The 23327-nt window shown below is 40.6% G+C and overlaps 1 protein-coding gene across 2 annotated transcripts in view; it reads right to left on the reverse strand.

Annotated features, from left to right (window-relative positions):
* The window catches only part of PTGFR (prostaglandin F receptor), a 44729-nt gene extending 39023 nt beyond the window's left edge, over positions 1–5706 (reverse strand). The window contains exons 1-2 of one of the 2 annotated variants that reach the window (XM_025872031.2): positions 5449–5706; positions 3130–4008 (exon numbers count right to left, since the gene is read on the reverse strand). In XM_025872031.2, coding sequence (XP_025727816.1) covers positions 3130–3927 — 798 coding nt within the window. In that variant the 5' untranslated portion in view covers positions 3928–4008; positions 5449–5706. Of the gene's footprint in view, positions 1–3129; positions 4009–4647; positions 4884–5448 lie in introns of those variants that run through there. The other variant, XM_073896449.1, reaches the window with a different exon arrangement.
* Positions 5707–23327: the final 17621 nt, after the last annotated feature.

Here is a 23327-nt window from a genome sequence, read left to right on the forward strand (position 1 = left end):
TTGTTCCAGTTTGAGGCTTAAAATGACAGTGATAACAGGTCAAAAGTGGGTACAGATGTTCATCCAGATTATAAATCCAACAATTCATACTCATCAATCATAGAAAGAAGGCACATGATGTAAAGTAGGGCATCAGGGGAAGCTGTCAGCATTATAGGACAACTATGGGAATCCAGAAGCTTGATTTCAAAGGCATTTTTAAAACTTCTTAGTTTTTATAATATAGGGTAGAGAGTGATGGCTCAGTCATTAACACCTATGCAATTTTTCCTAAGCATTGAAGGGAAAAAAGAGAAATGTTTCAAATGAGATGCTAGTGCTGGGTGTTATTTGGCATTCTCAAACATGAGTTTTTTACTCAGGTTCCATTTAGAGCTGTCTGATGGCCTTAAACTAATGCCAAAGGCACTAGTTTGTGTCCAGACCACAAAAGTTATAAATCTTTTAGTCAGAAATTGCTATGAAAACACAAGTCTCCACAAAAGAAACCAGGAACGCAAAGAACACTTCAAATAAAATATCAATCCATCAAGAAGTATCTGTGGTATATCCACTCTGCATCTAACACAGAAATAATTCTCACACCTAAAAAGCATTTTAGAAGTATTGATCCACTGGTGTCATAGGTGTGTTGATAATTTGTAAATAGAACATAGACCTTGGAAAATGTTTCACAAAAATAAAATTATGTTCCCAGTAGAAATATGTTCAAAATATGAACTAAATTGTAATAGCTACTTCAACAGTGAAGGAAACCAAAAATTCAGGAAGAAAAATTAGAGAAAAACATAAATTCAAAATATCCATGATGAGCATGAAATCTTGCTACCTTCCATAGTCTCATAGCAGTCAACCTATCAATCACTCCTATTTCTCAGTCAAAAGCCAGAACTAAGCAGAATTTTAAAGGGGACTGAGAACAAACAAAAACCAAAGCACAAGTGATTACCTCAGTTGTCCAGACCACCTGTCTCTCTCCCTGAGCTCCCTCTTCCATTGTTTGCAGGTTCTCTCTGGGGCGATGACCTTCATTTAAAATGTTTTTTAAATATTTTAAGGTACCTCTTTTCTCACCTTCTTCATATTCTCTTTCCAATCCCCAATTCATTTCAGTGCTACTCACACTCACTTTTTATTTTGAAAAGCTACTCTATTTCAAAGTTTAGGGGAAAAAAAGAAGTATCCTTCCAAGGGAATTCCCCTTGTCAAGTGGCATAAATTAAACTTAAAGAATGAACGCTGAAGTGATTCCATGTACTGATAGAACTGTTCTCTGCTATTCAGATTCAAATAACTAGACTATGAGCACAGATCAAATCCCTGCTTGGTTTCACCTCAGGCCTCCTGAAACAACAGGCAAGCCTCAAAATGTTGACTTGCCACCCACAGACCCAACCTGGCCTCCCTGGGCTTGGGTTCCCAGGACCAACTCAAGAACATCATGAAAAAAATTTTTAAATGATTTAACAATTCAAGCAGCTAAATTCAAATTGTGAGGACATAATATGAATAAAGAAATCTTCAAAAAGCAGAAATCCTTTTGTAAAATAAAATCAGCTGCCATGGGATCTGTCTGCAACAGCAGCTCTCACAAACTTCCTCGTGCTTCAGGATCATCAAGATTGTTTATTAAAACTCCACTGGCAACAACGTGTGGACAGTGGCCCTACTAAGGGCCAAGGAAAACTGCATCAGTAACAAGCACCTTCATACCACCAGGATGATCACAGCCTTTGCGGTCCATCTACCTTTGTCTCCCCATCTGTGGATCCCCTGTATTACTGTCTTTAGCCCATTTCTTCACCAGTACTGAGAAAGGAATGAAAATCATCTTTACTCTTATCACTAGCTGCATACAGAGGACTCTTTTTCTCTTTCAATGGCATGTTGTCACTCTTTCCATCATAAAGTAAAATGATGAAGGGAGTTTAAGGCCATACTTAAAAATCATAAGTATTTTTTTCTTCTATCTACAAGATACTATAAATGACTTATGTTTGTTGTTAATTCCTTAACCTTAGATTTCCAAATAAAAATATCGAGCTGTCAAACATAGTGAATGGCTACACTAAAAAGAAAAAATTTTTTTTAAAGGAATGGAATGATAAGGGAGGGTCCCTGGTTTTCCTGCCAATCACACCTCTCCCTGGACCATGGGCATTGTTCTTGGGTTGGTGAACTAGTGATTTCTTCACCTAACCTATCCATAGAGTTCACCTCAACTGTCCAACTATCTCAACTCATCACCTCCCTTTGGAAGCCAAGACCTAGTCTTGTGTGTTTAGAAAACCCAGGAGCTAATATGACTTTTACATAAAAGTCTGTCTCACTTTCTACCAAGACTTAGTTGAGTCCAGTCCAATACTGTTCTCTGCTATTCAGAGTCAAATAACTAGACTATGAGCACAGATCAAATCCCTGCTTGGTTTCACCTCAGGCCTCCTGAAATGACAACAGGCAAGCCTCAAAATGTTGACTTGCCACCCACAGACCCAACCGGGCCTCCCTGGGCTTGGGTTCCTAGGACCAACTCAAGAACATCATGAAAAAAAATTTAAATGACCAATATAGTTGGTCATTTTTTTCACATTTTAGAAACTAATCCTATTAAGTATATTAAAATTATGTTGCTCTGTTAAAATTACTTTATCCTCTTCTGCAAGCAGGTTACAGTATAGTTAGAATTGTTTAGCAAGACATTTCTTTCAACTCAGGACTTGTGGGAAAATAACCATGTGTACCATAAGTAGCTTAATCCTGAGCCAGAGCTGGGTGCTGAAATAAGTTTTGAGTAGGAGTAAACTCCAGCATTTAAAAGACTGATGCCCAGGGTGCCTGGGTGGCTCAGATGGTTAAGCGTCTGCCTTCAGCTCAGGTCATGATCCCAGAGTCCTGGGATCGGGTCCCGCATCGGGCTCCCTGCTCCTTGGGAGCCTGCTTCTCCCTCTGCCTCTCTCTCTCTCTCTCTCTCTCTCTCTCTCGGTCTCTCATGAATAAATAAATAAAATCTTTAAAAAAAAAAAGATTGATGCCCATCAAGACCAACAACTCTGGAAAAAGACAACAAACCTTGTATTAAACAGAGGAAAATGGAAGAAAGCAGAAATTGTCAAAATGTTAGGCTCTTACCAGAAATGGACTCCAGCAAATGCAGGAGACACACATTATAGCCAGGAGCTGGATGACCATTTCAAAATGATGAGACCTGCCTTGTCTGTGCTGCTGACTTTTAAATTTAACTCTTAAAAGTGTAATTCCTGTGACGGCATTGCACAAGAATGAAACGCCAAGGGCTAAGAGCCCCAGAAAAGAAAAGAGAAGAAGATAAAACCTATCTTCCCAGTCTTTGATGTGCTCTGTTTTGTAGAAACACCAGGTCCTCGATGCTTGAATTTTATAGTTTCGATGCCCAAGGACGGGAAGCAAAGCTATGAAAACAGCAAACAAGCACACTCCACTCAACATCATTTTCACATGTTTGGATGTAATTTTCGTAGAATGAAATATTGGCTTGGTCACTCCAATACATCGCTCAATGGCCATCACACTGCCTAGAAAAAGTGGGCACAGACCAGAGAATACCATGCAGATACCAAAAATACTGCAAAGGATGTTTGACTGGTCAAAGCGGATCCAGTCTTTATCAGAAGCATATACAAAGACTGCTATAGCTCCATTGATGAGGTGGCCAAAGAAGTCTGTGATGACCAGGGCACTGGCCAAAAGCAGAAACGATGCCTTGGACTTCTGTCTAAATCTCTGATAGGCCTTCATGAGAATAGCAATGGCAAGGCTGTTTGATAAGATCCCCACTGTCATGAAGATGATTGAAAAAAATACCGAAAACCGGTTTTCCGTCTGGCAAGTTGTATTTGAAAGGAGCCCAGCTGCAGGAGACACTGGCTGTTTGGAATTGTTCATAGACATTGTTGTGGAGATAAAAAAAAAAAAAGCTGGCCACTCAAGTCATCTCCCTCTCAGCACAGTGCAGGCTTGCAGTCCGGACATCTGTAGCATAAAGACAGAGGAATGGTGAGCACTGGATAACTGCTCATCTGACATTTAAGACTGACCGCCCCAGCGCCCTGCGGTGGGACTCAGATGTATCTGGCCTATCATAAGCAAGGCTGCATCATACCACAGCAGCACACATCTGCCCCCCCTTCCACATTTCATCTTCAAGGTAAACAAGCTGCCAAAATTGAGACTCCCTTCAGTTCACTCTGTGGCCCCTCTGCAAATGGGTACCTCCTAAATCTCCTCCTGACCGTCTCAGGCACCTTAAAACTTGTGAAGTTTACAAAGTCACCAACAAGATTAGATTTAAACCCAACAAAGTTTTTAAAAGCATGATCGTCTATTTAAATAACGAAGTGACATTTAAAGTTTTTGCTTTTTTCTTGGATGGGCTTTGTCCCCAAACTGCAGATTATTCTCTAAGTGTTTGTCAGGCAGACAAAACAATCTTCTTCAAACTTTGGCAGGGGACCGAGTGGACCTGCAAACTCACTGATGTTAAATGGGGCTTTTCTGAATACATTCTAAAACTGTTAGCTTTAGATCAAATTACAGCAAACCACACGCATGTGGGACCTGTGGAAGGTCGAGTGGTGAGTCTCTAAGAAGGTTTTCTGGTCCAGCTAGCACCTGTGCAGAAATCCTGGCTCGCGACAGGAAAGGAGGCAGTTCGTCGTCGTGCTCCCTGTGAGAACGTCTGCCTACATGCTGTTGATCAAGTTACAGCTTCAGGGTAGCAACGTCTCATACAAAGTATTCATTTGTATTCATTTATCGTTCTTTCCGTAGTGTGTTGAGGCCTGAGTCACAGACCCTCCATACCCACGACCACAGCCATACGCCTCGAGCTAACTCGATTGCTAATTCGGTTTCCCCCGAGCAGCTTTCCCGGAGGCTGGGAATTACCGAGCCAGCCTTCCTGGGCCGGACGGGAGTGGAGCCGCCCGGGCTGCCCGAGGACGGCCGCCTGCTTCGGGTCTTATAGCTCAACTTTCGCTGTGACTACCCCACCGCCCCTAAGCCTCTGCTTGCAACATCCTTCCCAAACCTAACTTGCTGAAACTTTCTGCTATTGCTCAAACGCCACAGGGCCCGTTTCCCTCCCTCCTTGGGGGGCGCCAAAGGCCTGCGCTGGCCCGCGTGCGGGACTCCAAGGGTCGCCGGCCAGGAACCACCGGACGGGAAGGAGATCTCTCCGTTGGTCCGGTTCCCTCCCCTGAGACCCTTTCTACCCGCAGTTCAGAATCAGTTCGGGTCAGCCGGAATACCCCTCTCTCTGAAGGTCTCCCCAGCTCGGGGCATCTGGTCCAAACTTGTTGCCAAGCTCAGACTAAGGTGCCCTCCAGTGCGGCCGGGTGAGGGTTCCACCTCGGTGGGGTGGAGCATCCGGAGGCTGACCCATGGGAATGCAGCCGCTGGAGGGGTGGTTACCTTGGCATCCCGGGCCGCCGGTAGGGCTCTCGGCGGAGAAGGGCGCCCCGCTCCGAGTGCCATGGCGCGCCGGGCTCCGCTCCGCCGCCAAGGGGAGTTCCTCCGGCGCAGCGCCGCGCGCCCGCTCGGGCTCCGGCTCCGGCTCCCGCTCCCGCTCTGCTCGGCCCCGCCGCGAGTCCCTCCGTGCGCTCCCCCAGCGCGGAACCTGCGGGCGCACAGGGCTCCTCCGGTCGCTCAGCACCCGGCGGCGCTCGCAGCCTGGGCGGGATGGCGAGTGCGGGTGACCTCCGCCCCCCCCCTTCCTCTCCTGTCTCCTCTCCGCCCCCTTTGCCAGGAGCCCGGAGCCCGACCGGGAGAGACCAGGGCTCCGCGCTCGGACGCTACGGCATCTGCACCAGCATCAGAGGAGCAGCCCCACCACTTAGGGAAAAGTTTTGTTTCAAACTCATGTTCAAGCTAAAGGCGCCATCTCTAAAGCTGCAAAATAGGAATCAGGAGAGTCAGGAAAGCCTACAGACAGCTGTCGTGGCAGCGTGTTGGACTGTCACATTGTAGTTTGCTGACTGAATCCGTCCCAAATTCAGCTCGAAAAAGATCAAGAAATCAGGCAGAAAGAAAGAGACGGTGTATTTGAGGAAAGGGCTTAGTGGCCGATATCCCCAGGGAGTTAAAAACAAGTATTTAAGCCACGTGGTTGTGAAGGAAAACAGTCACTGCCTTGGGGTTCACTATCAGAGGACTGGACTATGTTTCTAACTTTCTAAGGAATGTAAGAAGGGAAAGGGATGAGAAGTATTCTTGAAGGACACCTGCAGATAAGGTATTAGTAACATTTTAATGATTTTTTTAAAAGCCCAATGGTGACAGTATTTCTAATGATATGTTTACCCAGAGAGTTCTGAATCTAAATTTTGTGGAGATCATTTTATTATCAAGTGAAGAAATACCCACTACTTCACTAGGAATTATGATTTGGGTCATTTTAATACTGGAACTGCTTTTTGCCGATATTGTTCTGATCCATACCTACTGTGTCTCATTTTTCCAGCTAAACACTTATAGGAATCTATTAGTGACCTCTGTTCTTTTTATTTTAGTAAAGTGTTCCACCACCTATGTGAAAAATTAGTGCCACATGGAAATAAACCCTCTTTACTCTGTTCTAAAGTCAGAAGGGGCCTCTAAATTCCTGGAAATTGAAAAGGATCGTAAAATGCTAAAGTGAGATAAAATAAATTAGCCATTAACTATAGAAAAGAACGATTGCACAGTTTTCCCCTGTGGTAGATATTGAGGGTTTTGTTAATGATATGATCATAACTTGTAAAATTGTTACTCAAGTATGGTGAGGGAATTGAACAATTTGACTAATCAAAGGTTAGTAAAGGAATATTATATCTAGATGGCCAGTAAACAAAGAACAACTCTGTAATAAACTACACAGAAAACGTGAATGCCATAAAGCACGAGTCTTTTCCTCAATGATTAAGAACACTTAATCACATTACATTGCAATTATGTGTTTATTTCTGTCTCTCCCACTGAAATGAATTCCTGCAGAGGTCTTATTCATCTCCACCCTCACCTAGGACTGTGCCTGTACACTTACCAAATGCTGTTTGAATTCATCAATGGTACAATCAGCCTTTTCAGTATTATAGTTTGAGATCTTGAAAATTCTCCATCTCTCACTGGAGCACCTCACTAACATCAGCTGCTCTGTCTACTGGGGGGAAACAAGTAAAGAAAGAAATCTCAATATAATGTCAAATCATAACATGCATTATGTAATATATTTAAAACAATAGAAATTTGTTTTTCAAAATACTACATAAATCCTTTCTTTTTTCTTTTTTTTAAGAGAGAGAGTGAGAGCACAGCAGGGGAGGGGGCAGAGGGAGAGGAACAAGCAGAATCCCTGCTGAGCAGGGATCCCAATGCAGGGCTCTATCCCAGAACCCCGAGATCATTACCTGAACTGAAGGCAGAGGCTTAACCAACTGAGCCACCCAGGTGCCCCATAAATTCCATTTCTTTTTAAATTATCTACTTTGCATGTATTCTTGTAGTTTCTTTTTTAGAATCCACTCCTTAATCCAGACGCATTTCACTTGAAGATCAATAAAAGATTCTAAAGCAGTGACATCTCTTCTCCTCAAGATAGAAAGAATATGTTACTAGTAGCAGAGCAAGTACTAATTGGTATGGAAGATTAGACACCTATTGGTAAAAGAAAAAATATACACACGTGGGGGGCCGGGTTCTGGCCTTATGGGATCCAAATCTGATCCTCTATTCAAAGTTCCCAAAGGCAGCCTTTGGCTGCTTATATAAGGAAGAAGAGCTGGTGATTCTACAGATAAGAGAAATAAACAGATTTTAAAAAAAAATTAGTGGGGTCTGGGGCATGGCTCATAAACTCTCCTGAAATGTGGTAGTTGCTATTGGAACTTCTCCTGAGAAGTGGACACTTTCACAAAACTATTCATTGATACAGTCATTCAAGAAATTTTTTGAGAACCTACTTCATGTCAGGCACTGTTTCTCGGTGGCAGCGATACAGCTGTGTGAACAAAGCTTACAAAGCCCCTCCTCTGGTGTGACTTCTATGTTAAGGGAAGGCACTTACTTTGAGGGCACGTGTCCTGGAGACCTTGCAGTGATTTTAGATGTTCAGGATTCCCTTTGTGTTCAATGGAGGCAAAGCTGACCTCAGCCAGTCTGCACGGAGCTAACATACCATGACAGGTGTGTGCTTGGCAATCACCTTCACTCAGAATTAGATGCAGGACACTTTGCTCGGAAGATGTGCACACTGTAATTAAAGTCAGAGAAACGGGGACTCAGTGACACTGAGGTTGCAATAAAAATTCCATAAAAGTTAAAGGGAGTGTTGGAAGTTGAATTTTATGGTTTTAATAAAACTGTCTAGAAAAGCTTTTCTGGAATTTGCCATTGAGATTAATAGTAGAAACATGCCCTGATTTGGTAGTGATGAAAATAATAACATCTTTTGTCTTTTTATTTTTATTATATAACTATTTGATACATGAAAAGTAGCATATGCCACACATTTGAAAATTGTGAATTATAAAAAATAAAACACCCGTGCACCTACTACCTAATATAAGGACTGCATTCGTTTCCTAGGGCTGCTGTAACACAGTACCACAAAGTGGGTGGCTTATACAACAGAAATGTATTGTCTTACAGTCTGGAGGCTGGAAGTCCAAAATCAAGGTGTTAGCAGTTTTGTTCCTTCTGAGGGCTGTAAGGGAGAATCTACTCCATGTCCCATGCCTTCCTTCTGGGGATTTGCTGGTATTCTTTAGTGCTTCTTGGCTTGTGGATGCATCACTCCAATTTCTGCCTTCATCATCGTATTCCATCGTCCCTGTGCCTCTGATCTCACAGGAGGTCTTTTAAGGACCCCAGTCATATTGAGTTAGAGGTCCACCCCACTCCAGTATGACATGGTCTTAATTAATTACATCTGCAACAACCCTATTTCCAAATAAAATCACATTCTCAGATACTGGGGGTTAGGACATCAATATATCTTTTTGGGGGGGAGCAATTCAATCCATAACAAGAACTATATTAGAACATGAATAATATTGCTACATCTATATGTATATTTCTGCCTCCATTCCAATCCTCTGTACCCCTCCATCAGAAATAACAAAGATAACCACTATCCTGAATTGTGTGTTTGTCATCATTCTCTTGAATTTCATTGTTTTATCACACAAATATGCAGATGAACCAATATATTATTTAATTTTCCCTATCTTATGATTTACCAGTCCATAACTTTTTCATACAAGACTTCTAAGATTTGTGCATATCATTGTATGCAATAGTCGTTCATTCTTTAACAAACTTCTATAATACCTCAATGTTTGGCTATCCAAATTTTTGAATTATTCTGTCAATAACCCTCGGGGTTATTTCCAATGTTTTTTTTCTCAGGAAATATTCTGCTATGAGTATGGTCTCATGCCCTTCACCTTATATGGGAGTTTCTCTAGAATACGTACCTTGAATAAAATTACTGGGTCATAGGGTGTGAGAATGTTCAACTCGACTTTACAAGATAATGCTGAAATCTTGTATCAATTCACACTCCTTAAACGGTGCATAAGAATTCCTCATCGGCCACATTCATGATAATGGCTTGGAATTGTCTAGCTTTTTAATTATTACCAGCCAGATGATAGTAAAATGATATTATACTGTGGACCTAAATGACATTTCCCTTTTCACTTATATTTATTCTTCTGTGAAATACCTATTTGTCTCTTTTGTCCAAATTTTTATTGGGTTGTTTGTCTTCTTCTCATTAATACTTTTGTATTCTAGTTACTAACCTCTATCAGTTAATGTTTTGAAAATATCTTTTTTTCTCCAAATCACATCTTGTCTTTTCTTCTTATTTTTTATTTTTTTTTAAGATTTATTTATTTATTTGACAGAGAGAGACACAGCGAGAGAGGGAACACAAGCAGGGGGAGTGGGAGAGGGAGAAGCAGGCCCCCTGCAGAGCAGGGAGCCCGATGCAGGGCTCGATCTCAGGACCCTGGGACCATGACCCGAGCCAAAGGCAGATGCTTAACGACTGAGCCACCCAGGCGCCCACATCTTGCCTTTTCATTTTCTTTATGCTATCATTTTTTATGAGCAGTTCAGTTTTTGCATATTTTTTTATTTTCTATGTTGCACTTTTAATTGAAATATAGGTGACATATACTATTACATTAGTTTCAGGCATACAATATAGAATTACCATACAATTCAGGAATTTCACCTCTGTGTATTCACCTAAAGAAAATAAAAAGACTAATTCAAAGATATATGCACTCCTGCATTTATTGCAGCATTATTTACAATAGCTAAGATATGGAAGCAACCTAAATGTCCATCACTAGATGAATGGATAAAAAAGATGTGGTATATACACACAATGGAATATTTCTCCACCATAAATAAAGAATAAAATCTGCCATTCACGACAACATGGTTGGACCTAGAGGGTATTATGCTAAGTGAAATAAGTCAGACAAAGAAAGACAAAAACATGATTTTATTTATACATGGACTCTAAGAAATAAAACAAAAAACAGCAGCAACAAAATAGAGAAACAGACTGAAATACAGATTAACAATCAAGTGGTTGCCAGAGGGGAGGGGCAAAATAGGTGAAGGGGATTAGGAGCTACAAACTTCCAGTTATAAAATAAATAAGTCATGGGAATGAAAAGTACAGCATAGGGAATATTATCAATAATACTGTAATAATGTTATATAATGACAGATGGCAACTATACTTCCTGGTGAGCATTTTGTAAACTATGTAATTGTCAAATCTGTTTTTAATTTTAATGTTATCAAATTTAAATATTTTAAGTGTTATCTCTTGTGTTGTATTTTAGCATTGTTGTGTTACTTTTTTAAAAATTTTAATCCCAGTATAGTTAACATACAGTGTTATATTATTGTCAGGTGTACAATATAGTGATTCAACAATTCTATACATGATTCAGTGCTCAAGATGAGTTTACTCTCAATCCTCATCACCTCTTTCATCCATTCCCCCACTCACCTCCCCATTGATAACCTTCTGTTTGTTTATAGTTAAGAATCTGATTTTTGGTTTGTCTCTTTCTTTGCCTTTGTTTTTTTAAATTCCACATATGAATGCAATCATATAGTATTTTTCTTTCCCTTACTGATTTCTCTTAGCATTATGCTTTCTAGCTCCATCTATGTTGTTACAAATGGCAAGATTTCATTCTTTTTTATGGCTGAATAATATACCACCTCTTCTTATCCATTCATCTATTGATGGACACTTGGGCTGCTTCCATTGTAAACAATGCTGCAGCAAACATAGGGGTACATATGTCCTTTCAAATTAGTGTTTTTGTATTCTTTGGGAAAATAACCAATACCATGATTACTGGATCACAGAGTATTTCTTTTTTTTTTTTTAATTTTTTGAGAAATCTCCATCCTGTTTCCACAGGCTGCACCAATTTGCATTCTGACCAAAAGCACAAGAGGGTTCCTTTTTCTCCATGTCCTCACCAACACTAATTCATTTGTTAGTTCTAGTAGTTTTTTGGTGGAGTCTTTAGGGTTTTCTCTGTGTAGTCTCATGTCATCAGCAAACAGGAAAGTTTTACTTCTTCCTTACAAATTTGGATGCTTTTTATTCCTTTTTCATGTCTGATTGCTACAGCTAGGATTTCCAGTACTATGCTGAATAACAGTGGTGAGAGTGGGCACATTTGTCTTGTTCCTGACCTCAAGGGAAAAGCTCTCAGTTTTTCCCCATTGAGTATGATGCTAGCTGTGGTTTTTCAGATAAAGGCCTTTATTATGTTCCCTCTAAAGGTATGTTCCCTCTAAACCTACTTTGTTGAGGGTTTTTATCATGAATGGATGTTGTACTTTGTCAAATGCTTTTTCTACATCTATTGAAATGATCTTATGGTTTTATCCTTTCTCTTATTGATATGATGTATCCCATTGATTGATTTGTGAGTACTGAACCACCCATGCATCCTAGGAATAAATCCCACTTGATGGTGGTGAATGATTTTTTAATGTATTGTTAGATTCAATTTGCTAGTATTTTGTTGGGGATTTTTGTATCTATGTTCATCAGAGATATTAGCCTGTAGTTTTCTATTTTTTGTGGTGTCTTTATCTGGTTTTGGTATCAGGCTAATACAGGCCTCATAGAATGAATATGGAAGTTTTTCTTCCTTTTCTATTTTTTGGAATAGTTTGAGAAGAATAGGTATTAACTCTTCTTTAAGTGTTTGGTTGAATTCACCTGTGAAGCCATCTAGCCCTGGACTTTTGTTTGTTGGGAGGTTTTTTTTTTTTTTTTTGATTACTGATTCAATTTCATTGCTGGTAATTGGTCTGTTCAAATTTTCTATTTCTTCCTAATTCAGTTTTGGGAGGTTATATGTTTCTAGGAATTTACCCATTTCTTCTAGGTCATCCAATTTGTTGGCATATAATTTTTCCTAACATTCTCTTATAATCCTTTGTATTTCTGTGGTGTCAGTTGTTATTTCTCCTCTTTCATTTACGATTTTGTTGAGTCATCTCTTCTTTTTTTTTTCCTTGATGAGTCTGGCTAAAGATTTATCAATTTTATTGGTCTTTTCATAGAATCAGCTCCTGGTCTCATCAATCTGTTCTATTGTTTTTTTAGTTACTATTTCATTTATTTCTGCTCTAATCTTTATTATTTCCTTCCTTTTTTTGGTTTTGGAGTTTTTTTATGTTATTTTTCTAGCTTCTTTAGGTGTAAAGTTAAGTTGTTTATTTGAGATTTTTCTGGCTTCTTGAGGCAGGCCTGTAATGCTATAAACTTCTTGGAACCACTTTTACTGCATCCCAAAGATTTTGGACCATTCTGTTTTGATTTTCATTTGTATTTTTTTATTTCCTCTTGATTTCTTGGTTGACCTCCTCATTGTCTTGTAGCATGTTATTTAACCTCCATTTATTTGTGCTCTTTCCAGATTTTTCCTTGTGGTTGATTTCTAGTTTTATAGTATTATAGTCAGAAAAGAAGCATGGTATGATTTCAATCTTTTAAATTTGTTGAGATTTGTTTGTGGCCTAATATGTGAACTATTCTGGAAAATGTTCCATGTGCACTTCAAAAGAATGTGTATTCTGCTGTTTTAGGTTGGAATGTTCTGAATATATCTATTAAATCCATGCGGTTCAATGTATCATTGAAAGCCTCTGTTTCTTTGTTGATTTTTTGTTTGAATGATCTATTCATTGATGTAACTGGGGTGTTAAAGTCCCCTACTATTATTGTACTATTCTCAATTACTTCTTTTATATTTATTATTAACTGTTTAAGTATGGGTGCATAAATATCTGCAATTGTTATATCTTCTTGTTAGATTGTCTCCTGTATGATTTTATGGTGTCTGTCTTTGTTTTATAGCCTATTTTTGCCAATGTAAGTATTGCTATCCCAGCTTTCTTTCCACATCCATTTGCATGATAAAGGTTTCCCCATCCCATCACTTTCAATCTACATATGTCTTTAGGTCTGAAGTGAGTCCCTTGTAGGCAGTATATAGATGGGTCTTGTTTTCTTATCCATTTCATCACCCTAAGGCTTTTGATTAGAGCATTTAGTCCATTTACATTCAAAGTAATTATTGATAGGTATGGACTTATTGGCATTTTCTTACTTGTTTTTGTAGTTCTTCTCTGTTCCTTTCTTCCATCTCTTCTCTTATGATAAGCTGGCTTTCTTTAGTGATGTGCTTGGATTCATTTATCTATTTTTTGCATATCTATTACTGGTTTTTGATTTGTGGTTACCATTAGGTTTGTATGTAACATCTTATGCATATAGCAGTCTATATGAAGTAGATGATCACATAAGTCTGAACCCATTCTTTACTCCTCTCCCCTCACCCCTTCCCCATGTTTTAAGCATATGATGTCATACCTTACATCCTTTTGTGAGACCCTTGACTGACTTTTATAGATATCTTTATTTTTACTGCTTTTGTATTTCCTACTTTTCTTACTCTTGCTTATCATCTTTCTTTTCCACTCAAAGAATTTCCTTTAACATTTCTTGTAGGGCTGGCTTAGTGGTCATGAATTCCTTTAACTTTTGTTTGTCTTGGAAACTCTTTATCTGTCCTTTTATCCTGAATGATAGTCTTGTGGACAGAGTATTCTTGACTGCAGATTTTTTTCCTTTCAGCACTGAATATATCATGGTACTCCCTTCTGGCCTGCAAAGTTTCTGCTGAAAAGTCTGCTGATAGCCTGATGGGGTTTCCTTTGTATGTAATTGTTTTCTTTTCTCTTGCTGCTTTTAAAATTCTCTCTTTGTCATGATTTTGTGCCATTTTTATTACTATGTATCTTGGTGTGGACCTCCTTGGGTTGATCTTGTTGGGAGCTCTCTGTGCCTCCTGGATCTGAATATTTGTTTCCTTCCTTAGATTTGGGAAGTTTTCAGCTATTATTTGTTCAAATAAATTTCCTGCCCTCTTTTCTCTCTCTTCTCCTTCTGGGGATTCCTATAATGTTAATGTTATTACACTTGATGATGTCGCTGAGTCCCCTAATTCTATTCTCATTTTGCATATTTTTTTTTCTCTAACCTGCTCAATGTGATTACTTTCCATTACTCTGTCCTCCGGGTCACTGATTTGTTCTTCTGCTTCCTCTAGTCTGCTATTTACTCCATATATATTCCATCTGTATTTTTTTAATTTCATTTATTGTGTTCTTTATCTCTGATTGGTCCTTTTTCATCTCTTTGTTAAGGGTCTCACTAATGTCCTCCACTCTCTTCTCAAGTCCAGTGAGTACCTTTATGGTCATTACTTTAAATTTTCTATCAGGCATATTATATATTTCTATTTTGCTTAGGTCTCTTGTTGTGATTTTATTCTGTTCTTTCATTTGGGACATGTTCCTTTGTCTCCTCATTTTGTATAACTCTCTATGTTTCTTTGTGTTAGGAAAGTCAGGTATGACTCCTGCTCTTGAAAGTAATGACCTTATGAAAAAGATGTCCTGTAGTGCGCTGCAGTACAAAGTCCCCTGTTCACCAGAACCTGGCACTTTAGAGGTATCTTCTGTGTGTGTTGCATGTGCCCTGCTGTTGTGGCTGAGCTAATTTTTCCTTCAAGTCCATTCATCTCAGTGGCTCTCTTTGCCTCTTGTGGGCAGTGTTTGGTCCCTGTGGTGTTAATGGACCAGTCTGGGCTGCCTTGGGCTTGAGTTGAGTCAGACCAGGCATTTGCTAGAGATGTAGTCACACCAAACTGCAAGGTGCTTTCCCTGTGTTGTCCCCTAAGAAGTATTCATTGGTGGGTGGGACCTACCATCAGACCAGCTGTCTTCCCCCAGTCCACTGCTGAGGCCTCAGTCTGACTGGTGTGTGTGGTTATCCTTCCTTCTCCCTGGGGCAGGAGTCACTTTGGAGTGGCGCTGACCTCTGTCAGGGCTGCTTGCACACTACCAGGCTTGTGGCCCTGGTTTGGATGGGCTCCAGCCAAGAGCATATTAAAGGTGGTGGATCCAAAGGATGCATGGGGACAGGGCACACAGTTTTAGCAAGGTTTGCATGCTGGTTCTCTGTAAGAGGGGACCTGCCACTGCCACTGCCAAGACTGAGGTCAGCCAGGTTGGAAGAGGCAGATCCATAAAGTGCACATGTCAGAAGATGTGTTAGAAAGGTTTGCACTGGTCTTCTGAGAGAAAGGATCCACAGCACTGGGACCAAGGCAGGCCTGGCTGGAGGGGACAGACCCGTTGAAGCACGGCAGGGGGTGGGGGGGCATGGTGTCAGCAAGTTAGGTAGGGAATGTCAGTGCCACACTGGTTCCTTTATGTGGCTGTAGGTTTATGCTGGACAAGGGGAAGGAAATGTTACCTGCCAGCTCCTTTGAGCCTGAAGGAATCTCCCAGTGGTCTCTGTCCTTCTAGGACATGCTGAGATTAATAAATAACTCTGCTTCCCATATGCCCTAGGCATTTTTCAAACTGCTGCTTCTATATTTTATCTCCAGACAGACTATTGTACTGTCTCTTTAAAGGCAGGGCCTCAGTTCTCTCTTGCCCTCCCCCTCTTCCAAAGTGAAGTCCACTGATTTTTAAAATTCCAGGTTTTAAGTCCTGCTGGTTGTAAGAGTTCATGAAATTCAGCCCCTCTGGTTTTCAACGCCAAATGTTACAGCGATTCATCTTCCCTATGCAAGCTCCCCAAGTATGATAGTCTCTTTCTCTCCCCTTTCTGTGCCCACAAGTCCCTTCCCACCTCACCTTCCCCTTCCTACCATCTCTGATGTGGCCTTTTCTCCACATTTAGTTGGGAGGTTTGTTCTGCCAGTCTTCAGGTTGTTTTCTGGGTTATTTACATTGATATCGGTGTTATCTAGTTGTATCCATGGGACAAGGTGAGCTTAGGGTCCTCCAATTCTGCCATCTTCCCAGCAATTCACCTCATGTATCACATTTTAAAAGTTTTTCCAGATTATAAAGATATTCTACTATATATTTTCTAAACATTTTAACATTCTTGCCTTCCATATTTAAGTCTTCGATCTTTCAGATAAAAATACTTAATCTTCTAAACAAATGTAGGAAGTCCAAGTAGCCATCATTTCTCATCTGCATGATGGCCGCAATCTCCTCCTAATTGTCTCCATTCTTGTTTGACTCTAATCCATTACCCTGTGCAGTCAGATTCATCTGTTGAGTAGGGGTTCCAAGACCAGACTGGCCAAGTTCATGTTCAAGGCCCTCCATTTATAACTAGCTCCATAACCTTAGGAAATTACCTAATTCTTTTATGCCTTGATTTTCTCATCTTAACAATGTAAAAAATAACAATACCTACCTCATGGACTTGTTGTAAGAATTAAATTAAGTTAAATTAAGTAAGTGCTTTGAAGAGTAGCTGGTGCTCCATATGTGGTAGGTATTACTATGCATTTATAAACTGCAAATATGGTTATGTTGGGCCCCAACTTACAACCTTGAAATGGCTTTCCATTTATCATCATTTCCCCTCAAGCAGGTTCTCTGGGGCCTCAGTTCGTAAGAGGTTAATTTCTTAAAAGCATTAATTAGGTTTGGGAAAGCTATTAAACAAATGTGAAATGGAATTGTTTATTGAAGAACATTAACAGATACTAATGTGCATTGTGAATCTTCTGGAAGGGACAATGCTCAGCAGTTCCTCTGGACGCTGGTCCCAATGGGAAGAACTGTTTGGGAAGTGCTATTGTCACTCTTAAGATACTCTGAATGCTTTAACATGGTTTTCAAGGCCCTTCCTAATTTATTCAGCTACTTCTCCCCAATGCTTAACTCTCATTCTTCAGCCCTAGAACTCAATGCCTCAGCCCCACTGACATTCTCAGGTCCCGAACCCTATCCCTTGGCCTTCATTCACCCCCTATATTTAAGAATCTTCCTTCAATCCCTCATGCATTGCCTTTCTCCTATTCAAGCTTCAGGGTTCAGCACCCCAGAAGTGAGTGTGCTCTTTGTACATCATACCAGCTGTACATCTGCCAACACCACTGTGTTTTCAGCATTTTGCACATGCTGAGGAGGTGCTCAGGAATGAATGAATGAATGAATGCATGAATGATGAGTGAGTGAATGAATGAATGAATGAACAAATAAAATATGTGTACTACAGATGTGGAAACCCAAGCATAAAAAAATAACTTGCCTGATTAGAATGGCAAGCGCATGTGACAAAACCAAGGCTATCTGACCACAAAACCCATACTCCAACCAACTCTTCATATTGACTCTAGGTTTAATAAAACATAAAGTTCTGTCCTTTATGTACAAGGTTTGTTTCTACTAATCCTACCACCCGAAGGACAGATGCCTATATTGTTTTTCTTTCAGTGCAGAAAGTTTTTCAATAATCCATCTACATTCTTTCACAATATCCAAGACCCAGTGGTGGCACATTTTTGGCACTAATGTTTGTGTTAACTCTTTATGTTAACAAGAATTCTTCATATGTCAGAATAGAAAGTCTGCGAGGTAAAAAGAAGGAAATGATTGGAAGGAGGCAGAACAAAACAATAATATTTGATTTCCCGCCCAGCACTCTGACAGGCTCTTCTCATGTACACATTAACACCAGCAGGTAGTTATTTTTGCCTTTATTATTCAGAGAAGAGATGAAGCTTCAAAACACCAGTATCCAAATCCAAAGCAAATCTACAACTACCATGAAGGATGATGAGATCGACCTTGGAAAAGTAAAGAAAATCACACCTTAAAAAACTGAAAATTCATCTCTTGAACTGCAATTCAAGTAAAGAGAGCTTGAAGGGGAGAATATTGATAGCTCGCTATTCCTCTAAGTCAGCACAAAGAGAGAACTGCTTTCCATAAAAGATAGAGCCATCATAGCTACGGAAACAGTATCAAAAAGCTGAACTCCAGAATAGGACTAGCTTCTTGGGTATGTAGCCAGTGCCACCTTGAAATTCTGAATCATTTTTTATTTGAATTTGTGTTTTTAAGTGAAGTTCAATGGTACAAAGGAACATGCACAAGGGGCTTAAAACCTCTGGCTCCTGCACAATCACACCTTCCTGGGATGGGCCTCCCTAGGACCAGTCCACCATGACCTAGTCCCCTGTCCCACACCCCAGCCAGCCTCCCCAACTCTATCACTATCTGTAACTGCTGTCACTCTTCAGCTACAAAGGGGCCTGGCCATGAGCTTGGGTAGGGTTGGGGTCAGGCACACACCCTGTGGCATCTTAGGCCTAGCTGCTGCCATTCCCATTCCAGGTGAGATCTGTGTGGGCCAGGATAGGGGCAAGCCTCTGTACTTCATCCGGGCACTGAACCATATCCTGGCACAGAGGTTTAAGATCTTTAGCGGCTGTCCATCTACCAGGGGTTGGGGTCGTAGGCCTATGGAAATAAGGGACCCCTGGCTTGACTCCCATGGCCTCAGCCCCCTGCTGGGATGCTGCTTATAGGTTCTTTGGCTGATGGGAAGAGGAACTCAGTAGTAGCCATGAGGCCCAAGCAAATGCACACACACCCCAAATCATGGAGCAGGACCCTTGAGTGCCTGTGATGGTCTGTCCAGCCCCTGAGTGTCCTTGTGCCCTGAGCACCCCCTCAGCCAGCTCCATGCCTGAGGAGATTTCTCTTCTTCCTTCTTACCTTCTTCATTCTGTCTTAAGTTTATCTCTGACCAGCTACGGGCACCTGCCAAGGACAAGCCACAAATTACAAACTGTGTAATTTTGGTGACTCCACACAAAAGAAATATTCTGATATTTGTTTTTTAATTGGCATTGCACAATATAGAGATGAACCATAAAATTCATGCTAATCATTTAACATTTTGAGTTTTATTTACTTAGAACATCAAAAAGCAAATAAACACCACCATGACAAGTTGAGAGAGACACAAAAGAAATGAAAAAGCTTTATATTCTTGTACTTTTTCCCTGTTTTTGGCATTTCTTTCTCAGCTTCCACACTGAACACTGGATCTTAATCATCTATACAGCCCCTGTCATAGTGCCTAATGCCAAGAGTAAATATTTGGTAAGTGAGTGCATAAATTCCTATAACAATTTCTCCCTTATGGAATTAAGATCTTTCTACCTGCTAAACTGACAAAAGAAGCTGGGTTCTCTGTATTCTTGTATCTTCCATAAAACTTAGTACAATTCCTTTGGTGGTGTCCATTGAGGTGTATTGAATAATTATATATACATTTGTGTTTTTCCCTTGTCTCAGTGACTATATCTCTCTAGACAATATGAAGTGGACAAAAATTATAGACTGAGTAAATTAAAAAATACTCTCAAATTATCCAACACACAAGGCAGAAAAAGAAATGAAGAGGAAAAGTCATTCTCGGCTGAATCATGCAATTAATTACCCATATTTTCCCCAATATGTTCCATGTCTGGGCAGAGCTGAAGATTCACGTCTCATTTTCTAAGAGGCCATTATAACGTACTCTCACATGGTTGACATTGTTTCATCTATTGTAAAATTTTTAAATATCAAATTGAAAGCCCTGCGTGGTCATGAATTTATTCTTTAAAGTTCAAAAAAGTGCTGGCTTTCAGAGTTTGACTTGTCTGACTGTAAGAGGAGCTCACTCATGAGTGTCAGTCAGAGCCAGTCCTCACTAAGCAGAAGGAACAAAACTGCTATCAGAACACTGTGTCCTTGACAAATAGAAACTTTGCTGTTTTTACACATGTTGGAAGTTTGTTCTTTCACACAATTGGGGCTTTATTCTTAATAGGATAATCATCGGACAGAAATGTCTCCCTCTCCAGAGTGCCTCTTCTGCACACTGAACACTTCTGCATGTCTCTGCCACAGTTGGCAGTTTAAACACAACTGAATGAGGGTAAAACTTTGTTTCAAAAAACATACATTCTCCTGTCATCTCTATTCCTTCAAACAATCCCAGGTATCCAGAGGGCCAATGTCTTAGTCATCACTGAGGCCACCCCTCTCCCCACTCCAACAGTAGTTCAACATGCCACCTCAGTAACCAATCAGCTGATTATCTCGGACAAGTCACTGGATCCCTCTAAGCTTCAGATGCCCCATCTACACTCTGGAGAGCAACAGGTAAAGGAAAGAAAAAGAGGAGAAAAGGCTAGGTTAGAATGGTCTTTAAGATTCCGTATTGGTCAAAGTTCTTCAGAAAAACCATTAAGATGTGTGTGTGTGTGTGTGTGTGTGTGTGTGTACATAAATATATATAAAGAGCTACATACAGAGAAAGAGATTACATATATAGATACATTATACATACATTACATTATATACATCATATCCTTGGAGAAGGCTGTGTTTTTTTTCTATTCAAGCTTTCCTATATATATCCTAATAGCTCTGTTTCTCTGAAGAACCCGGATACAAACCCCTGATCATACTCTGGCCCATTAAACAAAACTGGCCCTCCATATACCCGCAGGTGGTCTGGGCAACAGCCAGTTGGAGTAGCATTCTACACAGAGAACCAATCACACAAGGAACTAGAGCATAAAATAAGACACCAAGAGAGAAGCCTGTTTTATAAAGATTAAATGTAGTGGGATTAGTGGAAGATTCACTTCACTGGGCATACAAGTGCCTGGGACTCATCCCAGGTACCCCATGAGCAGGGTCTGCTCCAGTTCCCCTTGGCTGATGGTCTGAGTCTGATGATGCAACTCCATCTAATACCAGAACAGGCCCAGGAATCTGCAAAAAGTTCAAAGTTAAGAGTAGCCAGGGAAAGCAAGGACAGTCCCTGTTAATTCAAACATTGGTTTATTCATTTTTTTCTACAAATACTTATTTGTTTAGCTTGAACAAAATTCTGATGCAATGATTCTAGATTGTTTGAGGAGCGCATTTGCCATGAAGTTATATAGCCAAGATTTAAGTGGGCAAGAAGCCTTTGATAGAATTGGCATGGTAGACATAATCCAAATAGAACATGTGAAGAAGAAAGAGAAATTGAGCTCATAACCACACCACATCTGAAGGTGATTTTAGAATTTAACCACATCAGGGTGTGGAATGGAAAACACATTGGGTGAACCTCGCTCCCATTGAAAGGCCAAAGGTGCCTGGAATAGTAAATGAGCCACTGGGCCAGGACTAAGCTGGCAATCATCATGCCATGGTGCCTTCAACTTGCCAAGACATCTGCTCAAAGCAATCAATCCAGGCTCTTCTGCCATGAGGCTGACCCCTGGAACTAAACGTTAGCCACTAGTCTTTGACACCCCTGCTTCACACACAGAATCTGCCACGGTTTCAAATATATTGAATCCAGATACAGATTGTACCAAAAGTGGATGCTGTCATCCAAAACCGTTTCTTTTACTAAGAAATTATTTCATCAAAATTATGAAAGTTGGACCTTAGAATAATCAGAAATTTCTAAAAAGCAGACAGTGACACCAGCTAAAACGCAGTTGGCTTCAAGGAGAGTCCTTGTATATTTACACTCAAAAACAATGGAAAACTTCTGTCCCGCATACATAATCGTTTGATTGATTTTATTCTTCCAATCCAGTTTGGTGTTTTGGGACCAGTGGAGGAGATGCCTCTGTGTCTGTGGTCCTCGTCTAGCTTCTCCTATCAATAATTGTTTTTCAATCAAAAATGATTTCATTGAATTGACCTGCTATGTGTTATCTTCTAGAAAAGAATTCTAATAAATCTGTAGAATGGTTTCCTCTTCCTAACATTAGGCTCTACAGGGGCTACCAGAGCTCAGCTCATCAGCCCGCACCTATGCATCTCTGCTCTCCCTGCTCCTCTTCCTCCCACTTTCATCACCCCACCTGTTTCCTTAAACACACCAGGCAGACTCCTGTCTTAGGGCACTTGTACTGTTGCTCTCTCTACCTGGAATAGTTCTCACACAGGTCCACGTAGCTAACTCCTTTACCAGCTCATGTCTTTCCTCACGTTTCACCTTCTCAATGAGGTCTGTTCTGCTGACTCCTCTTATACTGTAAATCTCACCCCATGGCTCACCAGCACCCCTGCATGGATCAGGCCCTCTCCATCCCTCTTACCCTGCCCTACCATCTCTCCTTTCCATATTACTTATTACCTTCTAACATACTATATGATTTGTTTACTGTCATCATTATTTACCATCTCCTCCTCTAGAATGAAACTTCCGTGAATGCATTAGTTTCCCATGGCTGCTATAAGAAATTATGACAGACTTGGTGGCTAAAACAACATAAATTTGTTCTCTTAGGGCACCTGGGTGGCTCACTCGTTAAGCGTCTGCCTTCGGCTCAGGTCATGATCCCAGAGTCCTGGGATCGAACCCTGCATCAGGCTCCCTGCTCAGCGGGAAGCCTGCTTCTCCCTCTCCCACTCCCCCTGCTTGTGTTCCCTCTCTCACTGTGGCTCTCTCTGTCAAATAAATAAATAAAATCTTTTTTAAAAATAATTGCTCTCTTAGAGCTCTGGAAGTCAGAAGCCCAAAATCAGTTTCACTGGGTCAAAGTCAAGGTGTCAGCAGAAAGCCCTGAGGGGAGAATCTCTTTCCTTCCCTTTTTCAACTTCTAGCATTCACCCACTCTTCTTGGCTTGTGGCCCTTCCTACATCTTCAAATCACATTACCCCAGTCTTTGTTTACATAATCACATTGCCTTTTCCTCTTATGAAGGAAATCCATCATGCCTCCTTCTCGTAAAGACATTTGTAATTGCATTTCAGGCTCACTGAGATAATCCTGGATCATCTCTCATCCCAAGATTCTTAATTATACCTGCAAAGTCCCTTTAGCCACATAAAGTAACATATTCACAGTTTCCAG

Source organism: Callorhinus ursinus, unplaced genomic scaffold, assembly GCF_003265705.2.
Source record: "Callorhinus ursinus isolate GAN/ISIS: 27379988/994484 unplaced genomic scaffold, GSC_fseal_2.0 scaffold9, whole genome shotgun sequence".
Taxonomy (NCBI): domain Eukaryota; kingdom Metazoa; phylum Chordata; class Mammalia; order Carnivora; family Otariidae; genus Callorhinus; species Callorhinus ursinus.